Consider the following 12,649-nt stretch of genomic DNA (forward strand, 5'->3'; position numbering starts at 1 on the left):
AAGTTACAAATAGTAGTAGCTTGTAAAAGAAAGCTTAAAAAAGCTGCATTATATGTATCATTTTTAAGCTTAAAGAAATCGTCCAAATTGATAACTTATTAAGCTCTGGATTGTCACTTGTTTATTCTTTGTTTGTTGGATTATTTTAGCTCTACTTTAGTTTTGCATATAAACATAGTAGTAGCAATTTTGGTCTCCCATCCATGCTTATTGTCAGGATTTTCTTAATTTCAAAACCTTTTTAATTTTCCAACTAAACGTGCCTTCAGAGAAGTTTTCAGTTGGCCCCTCCAATGTTTGTGTCTTACTAGTTTAACATGACTAATTGCTGAAGGTGAAAACTAAGGGAAAAATAACAGTTTGGGTTAGCTTGATTAAACAATTAAACTCTGCAGTTTCATAACATGATAAATCATTTTATTGGTTAATTTGTCATTTCTGAAAATAAAGTTGACACTCAATCTATTGTAATGATTTTTTTGTTTTTTGTTTTTACCAAAACTAAACTCTAAAGCAAGAAAAACTGCAACTAATTTACACAAGTAGCTCGTGTATCTGTTCACCTTTTCAGTTTTTCTTTTTCCAATTTATATAGGAAGATGACTTGTTTTTACTAGGAATGAAGACTAAGAGCTAATATGGATAGAACTATGAAACATATATTTCATTAAGTTCCCCAATCCCAGTGATGCTACATAATTGGTGATCTCAGAAGCAGAAGCAGAAGCAAATGCCTGGCATCTCGCCTGTTGTTTGAATTGCATTTGCCTTCTCTTTTGCTTTTTGTTCTTCATTCCTCCGGCTTTCTTCTGCCTTGGTTCTCGCTCCATCTGCAATTTGATCTATAGCTGTGATCTTATTCTGAAAATCTTCCAAAGCTTTCATCCTTCTTTGCGCAACTCCTCTCTGCAGGGGTTTAGAAAATTGTGATTAGGAACCAAATGCTAGTTTTATGACTTAATTTACCAAGTTAGACCAAAGACTTCATCTGGCATTGGCCATGGAAGCATTTAACGGCTTAATTTAGATGAAATTGGATTACAGAAACCAGCATATATGGTCAAGTAGATCGTTTCATTAAAAACAATTTAAATATAAGGCTCAAAAATGAATGAGTCAAAAGTTTAGGGACTAAATTTTAATGTTCCTATTTTGCTTCATATGCTATAAGTTGTTTGATGAATCACAAGAATCACATGTCATGAGTCTAATTTCGGTTAGGTATAAAGAATGGCTGAGTGAAACCTCTTCCTTATCTAGCTTGCGTCTGGCTTTCATCTTCTTCTTGTTTTCCCATGAATCTATCACCTCTCTCAACTTGTCATACCTGACAATTTCTTTTTCATTAGTATAAAGTGCATGTAATAATGCATGAATCAAGCATGGTAGCAATTATTGAAATTCTGATTGAGAACTGCTTCTTTGGTAGAAATTCAATGTAATATAACATTCAAAATCTAAATACCTTTGTCTGATCTCTTGAAACTCAGCTCTCTCCCATTCATCTGCTTTTGTGTGCCTTTCGGTAACAGTTGGTTGTCTTACAGGGGCAGGCTTTGTTGAAGTCTCAGGCTTTTCATCAGAGAAAGTTGAACTCTTTCTCATTGATGGTGCAGGGGTAATGCTCTCTTCTGGCTTCTTACCTTGTTCATTCTTAGATCTAAATGAACCTGAACATGATGCACACAAAGTTACTATAATTGTGAATCCCCTCCCTCAAAAGTGTACAATAACAACAAAAGTATTTTCCTACTAGATGCCATTTGATTCCATTAAAGACAAAATCTTTAGAGATATTATTCGCATTGAGACCCCTTCAAAAGGATCTCATGCATCCTTACTTGACAATCGCTTGGATGCACTATTAAGTAAGGGGATTGGAGGTTTTGTGCCATCCACCTTGCTTTTGATCTTTGTCAATGAGGCCTCCGGGGTCTCACTCTTCTGTTCAGAAACATCTTGCAAGTTAACTGCGAATGCAGCAGCAGCCACTGCAGCAGCATGGTCCATGTCTCTGGAGTCATGATCACCACTTCTTTTCCTTGAAAACTGTTTCTGGAACCAATTCTCACCACCCTGTTTCTTCTCTCCTGGAATTGTCACCAGAGTTTCTTAACAAATTGCCTCATTGATTTTAAGACAAAAACTGACAGAAAATCTTCGTTCATGTGTTTCAAACTTTGGTCAAATGGAATATACATTGTTTTTTATCTTTATTCTTTAGTTCCTTATTTTGGTTACAGGTTTACAGCATATCACATATTCTCAACTCCTTCCTTTTTACTTCTTCACCAGGACACCCGTTCTTGCCTAATATGCTAATAAAGACCTCAAGGGGAGGAAAAAAAAACATTACCTTTGAAAGATTGAGTCTTCTGAATTGGTATTTTCGAATCCCTGGTAAGTGTTCATATAAACGGATAATAATTATGAGCACCTTAATCGTGGTTTTATACAATATGTGAAAATATATTAGTTGAATGAAAAACTACTTTATGCAGCTATTATTATGAGCATGCATCCAACTACTATCAGCTAGAAGGGAGACTGCAAAGAAACGAAATTTTACGTAAAATGATCATGTTGATAAAGGAGAAATTACTATATGGTTTTGAACCTATACTTGTTTCTATGGTATTGGCTAATTTTTACTTGACATGTAATCGGTTTTTTATTTTGTTCTTGGGTCAAAGACCACAGGTGACCCCAAACCCCTTGGGTTAAAGTCTCAAGACTAATCCCGCTCGCGGTGCATGACTGCTGCTGGCCTAAGAAAATTTTGCACAAGGAGAAAATTGAATACGGATTCTCCTGCTAAATGGATCGTTTTTCCACATTTGAACGCAATGGAACCTTACACCACTGCGCCAACCCTACGAACTTTAAATATTCAAATAAAAGTCTCCTTATCAAGAGTTTAGTTCAGTCAGATATATGACTGGCATGAAATATCAAAACATTTTAGCCAGTGAAAATTTAGAAGCACTAACCTCATTTGATTAAAAAAATTCTCCATTCCAGTTCAAATTCTGTTCCCAGGCTTCCCTTCTATGCGTCATCCATTGGCCATAGGCAGGTGCTTTCTGAAATATATAGAAGCAACCTTGGAAAGGAAACTTTTTAGGTTTGTCATAAGACTGTTATTTGGAGGAGGGCAAGCAAGGTCAAATATACTTTGCATGTGGTAATTGGTTTGGAACTCAAGTGCCTTGTGAGGGAAGACAGGTATTCTTTTCTTCTTTGGAGAATTAGCTGTCAGTATAGGATCTTATTTGACATTCTCCACCACATGCATATTTCTTTGTTTGCTGATGATTTTTGAAGAATCCCAATTGAGATTTCCAGCAAAAACAATATGAAATATTGCTTTCTATGATGTCTTCAGTATCTAAGCGGATAAAGGATGGCAAAAAGTAAAAGACACACAAGAGAGAGCATATATTCGCAGTGGTCACTTTTTGTGCTACAAAATGTTTAAAAGGTCACATTTTTAGCATTTCCTGATTTTATGTTCATAAAATTATGACAGTTTTGTTGAATTTCTTTGCACCTTTCTTGAGAAAAATATAATGACCAAGACTATGCATGAAATGGACATACTTTTTAGGAGAAATATTTCATTATGGATAAAAATGGAAAATGTTTTTTGCATCAAATTTTATTTAACACCTAGAGAGAAACAAAAGAGAAAAAAAATACATATATAATAGGTGATATAATTTGATTAAAAAGAAATGAGAGAAAAGCAAGTGTTAGCTGAGTGTTTGCTTTATAGAGGTATATCAATATGTTGTCCCTCAATAAAAAAATAAATAAATAAGTTATTTTCTTTAATTTTTTTTTTTTTGAGATGGGTGTATACAAAAAGATAAAAATAAAATAGAGATAAAAATAATTACATAATAATATAAAAATCTACATTAAAACTCTGCATAATGGAATCAACAAAGGCAGAGAAACTTGAGAATGATGCATCAGCAGAACAAAATTAAAGAGTTCCGAAGGTCAAAACCAGAAAGTATCAAAATTCATCTCCAAAACATCTTGAATCTAACACCTCCAATTCTTAAAATTGTACTTCCTAATTTTAAGTCAATAGTGTACTGTATCCATCAACAGCAGAAAAAACAGAAGTGAGATTCTTCTTACCTTTCCTACTAAAGCTTAATATACTTTCAGAGGGATCTCAGATACCACTCTGTAAGAGGAAATGAAATGCTTGAACGGTTGGTGTTTGAGTATGAAAGGGGACTAAGGAGGTTGTTGGAACGATAGGCTTGAATGTGGCACTCTGTAAATTAAATTTTATATTTTATTTTAAACTCTAACGATCACTATTATTTTTAAATTGGCTTATATATTCTTTTGATGCTTAAAGTTTTTTCAAATTTTACTTTTAGTCACTAAACAAAATGTTGTCCGATCTTAGTCATGCACTTTTTCTTCGTTAACGTTTTTTTTTATCCCTACTGTCAATTATAATGTTAAACACCCCCAAACACATACATTCTCAAGTCTAGTTCCAAAAAGACAAATGTCACAACTCACAACTGCACACAATCCTTTTGCTAAAGGTTGAGGGGAAAACGTACGTGAGACACACGTATCAGCTTACTACTTGAAGAATACACACTATTCAAATCCCATGATATAAATTTTCAAGTCCATGTACTTTCGCTATCACCATCTTAAAACCTTGAAAAGTAATTTTAGACTTAGCAGCCTTATTTGTACCATTATTCAATATTAGCTGCTTTCAGTGTACAAGTTTTAATTTTCCATCTCATGCAAAGTCATACATGAACTTCTACCATTTTACCAATATCATTTTTGGACCCTGATCAAATCAAGGCATGATTTTCCTTTTAGCCCGCGAGAAAAGTATGCTTTGTAATAATCTTCAACAGCAATTCTTTTGAACACTGCAGCTCTTTCAGAAGTAACAAGGCTGGGTGTTGGACCTATAACTTTGTTCATTAGAGGCCTGTGAAATGTGGCAACGGAAATTCTCTCTTTCTCTTTGTTAATAGTTGCTCGATGCTCGATGCTCCGGTAAATCCCATTGGTCAATATCTACACAAACCATTGTTCAACATCTCACACACTATGCTACCAAGTTAAAACTATGAAGAAGAGTGTTGTTGATGACATACCTACACATTCTTTGTTATTGATAAAAATTTATTAAAACTACAAATTAAAATTATAAGATTCATTAAATATGTTGAGACCCTCAAAATATTATGAACTAATAAACATTGTCTTCAAAAAAGTGCCATGTAAAGTGTATTCCTACCCTTTTTCAATTACGGAATTTGTTAAAATACTCTCAAAATTGTCTTGCAATTGCATACACCTTTGCAATAACAAATGGAAGTATATTAGCAACTTTCCTTTTGTGTATATGTAGATATAGATGGTCATGAAATTCATAAAATTTGTTGTGATATAGGATGTCTGATTAATTCTTCTAACATGACCTTGGCCACTAGGTAGAACGATTGAGTTTCAAATTAAACCCCGTATAAAGTTTGCTCACATGCAATTAATTTGTCTTTAATTCTGCCATAATTTATGGTCGATTGCATGTCCAGAATTTTATTCTTACCTACTCATACAATTAGTTAAATTTAAAATAATAAAAGGACATGTGACTGATATTCTACCAATTACCTCCAAAATGTCTCCAACGTTGATGACAAAAGCATTAGGCAAGGGTTTGACAGGGATCCAATTTCCATCTTTTTTTATTTGTAGGCCTTCTGTTTCATTGGCTTGGAGTAGAATGGTAAGAGCACAAGCATCTGAATGAGGATTTATTCCAATGACATTTTCTGGTTGAGGGCATGGAGGGTAGTAAGTCCATCTCATTGTTTGAAATACATCTTCAAACACGTAATCTAGCAGTTCATTCGATTCAATCTTAAGAGCCATCGCCATACGCTCAATGATTGTGAGGCAAAGCTTTTTCAATTGCGAAGAATAGTTCTCTATATTATCCCTGCAATGAAAGAATGTTTGTTTGAATTACCTACATATTACTCATTAATATTGTAGTAGTTGGTAAAGATATGTAGCATATGGCTGTCCAAAAAATATATACTGAGAGTGGAAATAACCTCAATGGTTGAGGAAAGTTAGGAAATAAGCGAAGATTCCTTGCGTTTATTGGAAGAGTGTGAATGAAGAACATATCTGCCCATTCTAGCTTTTGATCCTCAGATACAACAAACAACTGGCCAAAACCCTCCAATTCATCTGGGATTTGCCAAAATTGCTTCTTCTTTTCCATTGGAAGATTTAAAAACTCTTGAACATCTCTCTTCACGTTTTCCACCATTGAAGGGTTGACTCCATGATTAATCAGCTGCAAATAATTTCTATATTATAAATCATATGGCTCTTCATTTTAATGAAGTGATCTCTTGGTTTTGATGCTTTAAGTAGGGTAAAATGTATTAAAGGATGAGTAATAATTCAAACCTGGAAGAACCCCCATTCCTTGCATGCATCGTCTAGCTTCTCTAGCTCAGTGACATCTTCAGATAACAATTTACTAAGGTCGATGACTGGAACTTGTGGTAAGGTTGTGTTAGATATATCAGGAGGATCTTGATTTGGATGAAGATATTGATCTGGAACTTTGGTGATAGGTTGCTTCACAAGTTCATGAACAGAAGGCACCAATAGAGATGTTCCATACTTGGACATTTTCTTCAATTATTAACTCCTCTTTGTTGTGTTGGTTTGATTTCAAGCTCAATTCCTCAATGAGGTTGTTATATAAAAGCTATAGCACAAGTAAAGAAGCTGTCATGTGTTTTATTTTTTAATTCTAATTTCATGCCACGTCAATAATTAATTTAGAACATCTGTGAAACTTTGGTTGTATAAAAAATTTCTTTGCTGTATGAAATTCGTTCTTTTATTCAATAAAACCAAAACCATTTCATGAGTCATTTACAACCATTAATAGTCTAAATGAATAATTAATTGCTCTCAACACTAAACACTCAACACTCTCATAGATGAATAGCTAATGTCCAACCTTCTGAAAATTGTGGTCCGGGAGATTGTTTAATTTCTTGGCGGAGTTCTGATTGTAGTAAGCAATTAATTAATGAATGGACCCCACCCTAAACAAATTGGCCTGCATGTTCATGCACATCTCAGAATCCTTGTTAATGTGGGATTGGTTGCATGCGTCAAAGTTACTCACATTTTTCTAAGGCCAATTCAGTGGCTGAACATCTAGCTAAGCAAGTCTTGGTGCGCGTGCATCACTATCTTCACCAGTCTTCGTTTCTCCACCAGCTTCGGTTTTAGGATCTTTCATATACCTTCATGATCACTCATTGATCCATCCAGATAAGTGATAGAATTAATTTAAATTAAATAGAGGAAATTGCTAATTTTTTCAAATTTGTAGCATAGGAAAACTAAATCAGTATTTGATCGTGGTTTTGTCAATTTTAAATTTATCTTATTAATAATAATATGATTAAGCCAATCATATAAAAATCATGTTTTGTAAAGAGATTTGTGCTAAAACTTTTTGTTCTATTTAGCATTGTGGTAAGTATAATTAGAACATGTCTCTAAATTAATTTTTCTTGATATTTTAGTTTGTGCACTACCCATGACAAATATATAATTTTACATAGCTAAAATTCATAATGTGTAAATGTTTTTATATATTTAAATATTATTATAATTTAAATTTGTAGTTAATAAATATCCTTAAATTTATAAATTATATTTTAAATTTACAATAAACAATTTAAATTGTGATATAGAATTATATTAACTATTCACATTAATTCTTTAGAGAGAGAGAGAGAGAGAGAGAGAGAGAGAGAGAGAGAGAGAGAGAGAGAGAGAGAGAGAGAGAGAGAGAGAGAGAGAGAGAGAGAGAGAGAGAGAGAGAGAGAGAGAGAGAGAGAGAGAGAGAGAGAGAGAGAGAGAGAGAGAGAGAGAGAGAGAGAGAGAGAGAGAGAGAGAGAGAGAGAGATGTTATCCAATCACAAATTAGCATATATGATAAATTTGTTGACTTTTATAATGATTATTTCAAATACTACAATTTGTGATTGGATGACAGTATAAAATTATTTTTCATTGTCAATGCATGTCGATTAAACTCTAAAGAAATTAACTATTCATATAAAGATAAAAGAAGCTAATTGAAGATGGTTGAGATCAAAATTTCTTAATTGTGAGTAGGGATGAAACAAGGCTCATGTTTAAAAAAAAAATCAAAGTTCGAGTCTAGTTTGTTACTTGTCATAAGCTTTATTTTTATATCTAACTTATTTGAAAGCCTCATTTAACCTTTTAGCCTACTTAAAGGTCTATTTCATATTAAAGTTTTTATACAAATCCACATTACTAGAAAAATAGGATTTGACATTGCCCAGTTAAGATCGATTTTGATAAAAGCATGTTACAAAGTGCACGGTGACATTTTTGTAAATATAATGTCATCATTAACATCGGTTTCTAGAAAATGAATGTCGAAATGAGAATCTTAACATCTTCACTAAGCCATTGAAGTTTGTACGGTTGTAGGTGTGGCTTAGTCTCCAAATTCATTTTTGAAACCAACCTTGCACTAGCCACATTAGTGCAACTCCCACCATCAATGATCGAAGAGCATAACTTCCCTTGGATGAGGCACCTTGCATGAAAAATATATTCTCTTTGACAGTTATCCAATTCAACTGCTTGAATACCCAACATCCTTCTAATCATGAACATATCTCCTTCTGACTCTATTTCCTCTTCATTGCTAGATGGGGAAGATTTTGAAGAAGATTCACTAATTATTTCTCCATCATCCTTAAGTAACACAATCTTCTTAGTTGTTCATTGAGAAGCTATATGACCTCTTCCCAAACACTTGAAGCACTTAATCTCACTATTCCTTGCTTTCGTAAGTGCCTCATCGAACTTATTTTGTGTACTTTGAGTTGTAACATTGAGATTGATTGTTGATGACCCTCCCTTCTTTTTATTTCTGTCCTTCCAACCAGGAGAGTGAAAATTAGATGAACTCCTCCTCATGACACTCTTTCTCTTTAATTGTTGTTCCACTTAGAAGCTTGATGTACTAAGTCCTCAAACTCCACATAATTTCGTAACTCCACAACATCCCTTATATCACTATTTAGTCTATGTAGGAAATGAGCCATAGTAGCCTCTTGATCCTCCATAACATTAGCTCTAATCATGGAAACCTTTATCTCCTTGTAATACTCATCAACACTTCTACTACCTTGTGTGGATCTTTGTAGCTTGTTATGAAGGTCTCTTTGATAATGAGAAGGAACAAATCTTCTTCTTATCAACCTCTTCATTTCTTCCCAACTATCCACCAAGGGTTCTTCATATCTCTCCCTCTCCCTTTGTAATTGGTTCCACCAGATGAGAGCATAGTCTGTGAATTCCATGGTCATCACCTTTATCTTTTTATCCTCTTGTGGCATGCAAATAGTTGCTCAATTTTCATTTCCCACTCCAAATATACTTTTGGATCACTCTTTCCTTAAAAAGGGGGTATGTTCAACTTTACTCCTTCAATTCTGTCCTCTCTAGCATCACCCTCATTATTTATCCATTTCCTCCTTCTACCTCCACCATCATTGGCATTTCCTTGACTTTCTAGTTGTTTAATTCTCTCATACAACTTCTCGGTATGTTCTATCAACATTCTTTGTATTTGGGTTGTAATGACATCAATCAACAATCTATTGTCTCCCCTTAGAGGAGGGGACCATCACCACATGTACCTGCCATATTTTAAGTAAAGGACCAATAAAACTGAAATAATAGGACCTCACCACTCTTCTCACGTGTTTATACTCAAAGATGTACCACTTGTGTATAGTGCTCTATTTTATGACTTTTTCTCTAATGTTTCACTCTTTGCCTTTTATCACTCTTTCCCTCACTTAAAGTTCATACTTGAACCAACAATCTATGATAAAAAAAACACTTTTAAAGGTAGCAATCACTGAGCTTAAACAAAATCCTAGCACTAACAAGTGCAAAGAAGTAGTAAAGAACAATTTCAATACCTAAACAAGCAAGACAAACATTAATTTTATGGAAAAACAATTATTAGAGAAGACACTTGACACTTAGGAATTTAATCAAACAAGTGGGATGCAATGAATTTAATGAACACAACTGATATACTTTTTTTAACTTCTTTTGTCGCATAATTTTTTTCTTTCTTTCTTTCTTTTTTACTCAAAATGCTTCTAATAATGAAATATATAATTTTGGAATGAAGCTTTGAAGTTGCAGCAACTGAGAATGAAACTGGACTAAAATTCCCAACAAAACAAGCAAATATTTAACACTCAACAACAACTTAGCCTAAATCACATGGATTGAAAGGATTAAAGTTTATGAACAATGATGAACATGGGATGAACTCCAAGAACATAGATGCATAACTATATCAATTGAACAAGAATTGAAGAAAAAGACACACTGGGAAATTAAAAGAATAAATTATGACCAAACACAAGGCTGTAACAGAATTGTACAATTCTAATTGAGCAAACATAATTTAGGGTTTAGGGCTACCTAAAAATGCAAAACATGAAGGATGAACTTAGCCTTATTTCCAACCCTAGAATTAGGCTTTGATACCAAATGATGTGAATCCCTCTTGCCTTGATTCAATTTAAATCAATTCTAGGATGGAATTCGCACACTAATTGAGCCAAAAACATATTGTTAACTTTTATACGTTTCTAAGCCTATAGAACTCGAATTGGAACAATTCCAAAACGAGGTGAAAGAGGACGTTCTAAAATGCAATTTAGGCACAAAAACACCAAAAAAATGTTAAGTAAAATGAGAGGTATGCAAATAAGAAATTCGGACATAATTACAGAATTAGCATTGCGGAAATTAAACAAGGAAAAAAAATGTGAAAGGAAGAATAAGATAGGCACCACAAACAATGATGTTTGATAAGCCTTGAGGATTGCCACAAGAATTGTGCAATTCTTAATAAGATCAAATGGTTCAAGGAGGAACCCTAGCAGAGACAATTCTCGTGCTTTAATGATAGAACCCAACAAAAGTCCCTTGCCTATTCACTTCAAAAATGATTTATACAAATCAGTTCTCATGCACTTGGTAGAAAATAAAAGAAAAATAAAATCTCAACATTGTAAGCATAACTAAAATGCCTTAGTGGTTAAGTGAAGTATAATTAAGCTTGAGGTCTATAAGCACTTTATTATTATTTTTTATTAAGTGCCTAAGTCAATAATTACCTTCTATTCTCACTCCAAGCAAGCAATACATGTGATTAACAACCCATGCATGCCGCCTATAGATGTTGGGTCCCCTCATGCAATTGGATTGCCCTCAAATTAACTCTATGTTGCAAAGTTTATTGGGTCTTTTTAGCTCTTGCTTTTCTCATGGGCCTTTCGATGCCTTGTATTGGGTCTTGGGGGCTTGGGTCTATTCTTTGATGTCCTCATCAACCATTGCCACCCTTTACACAGCGAGTTCGACGCCACCGCAGTGTTGGAATTGTGACACCGATGTCAATCTGGAGAAATCAAGTCGCGGAGTAGTCCCTTTGTGTACGCTTATCTTAAATTATCACATCCAATTTTTATTTTATAAAACCCTAAAAATCAATGTCTCTTTTGAATTTGGGGGTTTCAGCTTCCTATGAATGAGGAACTCCTGTGGGACAACGACATTGCATTTCTTGAACCATGTATAGATCATATTGCTGACACTGTTGGAAAGGTAACTTATTTTTCGTGTGGAAAATTTAGGATAATAAGTTATTTTTGATTTTGAAATCAAATTAAAGTGGTCCTAATTTTTCTAACGCACTTTTTCTGTTTTCTCAACCACTTGACTTAGTCAAATTTGGTAACAACATTTCAGTTTTAATTATAAAGTTGTTGAGAGTATATTTGCATTCTGATATTATGGAACCAGTTTTTATGATGAATAAAATCTAATCTATATAAATAGGCATAGAGTTCCTAGTCTAAACACATCAGGAAATAATATCCATTCCATTTAAAGTGATTGTGTTAAAGGCTAGAAGTATTCTTTGCAATTGAAACTATGAATGTTGTCAAATTCATCTGTTCAATTATGGAAGAAGCTATGGCTAGAGGTTAGTAACCTAATTAAATTAAATATAATGTTATGCTATTTTTGGGGTACAAAATTCATCATTTGGTATCAGAGCCAGGTTTTCCTCTGCCTAGCTGTTTGTTATGGTTTTCAATTAAGCCTTTAAATATTAAGCCTTGTTCTAGTAATAGGCATGTGTTGTGCACTGGTAGTTTTTAAATTATGATTGCAATGTTTCTTAAAAAAAATCAAATTGTTTTTTTTCTATTTCTATGAGGCTTCTATGCTACATTAAATATGTATGGTTTTTGTTTATATATTTTATATTTTATTAATCCACTATGCAGTGTTCCTTAAAAAAAACATACGAGCATGATTAATTGCATTAAAAGCATTTATTGCCTTTTCAAATTGTAAAAGGATTTTCCTTTTGGCATTATATTATGTACATTTGTTTCCGTTGTTGCATATCATATTAGTGATGGTATATTTTATGGAGTAACCACAACATCCATTCTAAGAT

General features: G+C 33.6%; 2 protein-coding genes and 1 long non-coding RNA gene across 3 annotated transcripts; 1 reads left to right on the forward strand and 2 right to left on the reverse strand.

Annotated features, from left to right (window-relative positions):
• Nucleotides 1-395: 395 nt before the first annotated feature.
• LOC114411891 (remorin 1.4-like) lies at nt 396-3,126 on the reverse strand. Its single transcript, XM_028375629.1, has 6 exons — nt 2,991-3,126; nt 2,357-2,397; nt 1,842-2,090; nt 1,466-1,670; nt 1,246-1,327; nt 396-906 (listed from the first exon to the last, which is right to left on the reverse strand). The coding sequence occupies exons 1-6, from the start codon at nt 3,014-3,016 to the stop codon at nt 709-711; spliced, it is 801 nt and encodes a 266-aa protein (XP_028231430.1). The 5' UTR covers nt 3,017-3,126; the 3' UTR covers nt 396-708.
• Nucleotides 1,522-2,680, forward strand: LOC114411899. The gene is made up of 3 exons (XR_003666548.1): nt 1,522-1,618; nt 2,296-2,400; nt 2,502-2,680. It is a non-coding gene; the product is annotated as an uncharacterized LOC114411899 (long non-coding RNA).
• Nucleotides 3,127-4,575: 1,449 nt separating the features above from the next.
• Nucleotides 4,576-6,775, reverse strand: LOC114411882 (protein SRG1-like). Its single transcript, XM_028375618.1, has 4 exons — nt 6,484-6,775; nt 6,120-6,367; nt 5,674-6,001; nt 4,576-5,073 (listed from the first exon to the last, which is right to left on the reverse strand). Exons 1-4 carry the CDS (start codon nt 6,709-6,711, stop codon nt 4,825-4,827), a joined length of 1,053 nt encoding a protein of 350 aa, XP_028231419.1. The 5' UTR covers nt 6,712-6,775; the 3' UTR covers nt 4,576-4,824.
• Nucleotides 6,776-12,649: the final 5,874 nt, after the last annotated feature.

The sequence above is a fragment of the Glycine soja genome, chromosome 1 (genome assembly GCF_004193775.1).
Source record: "Glycine soja cultivar W05 chromosome 1, ASM419377v2, whole genome shotgun sequence".
In the NCBI taxonomy this organism is placed as follows: Eukaryota; Viridiplantae; Streptophyta; class Magnoliopsida; order Fabales; family Fabaceae; genus Glycine; species Glycine soja.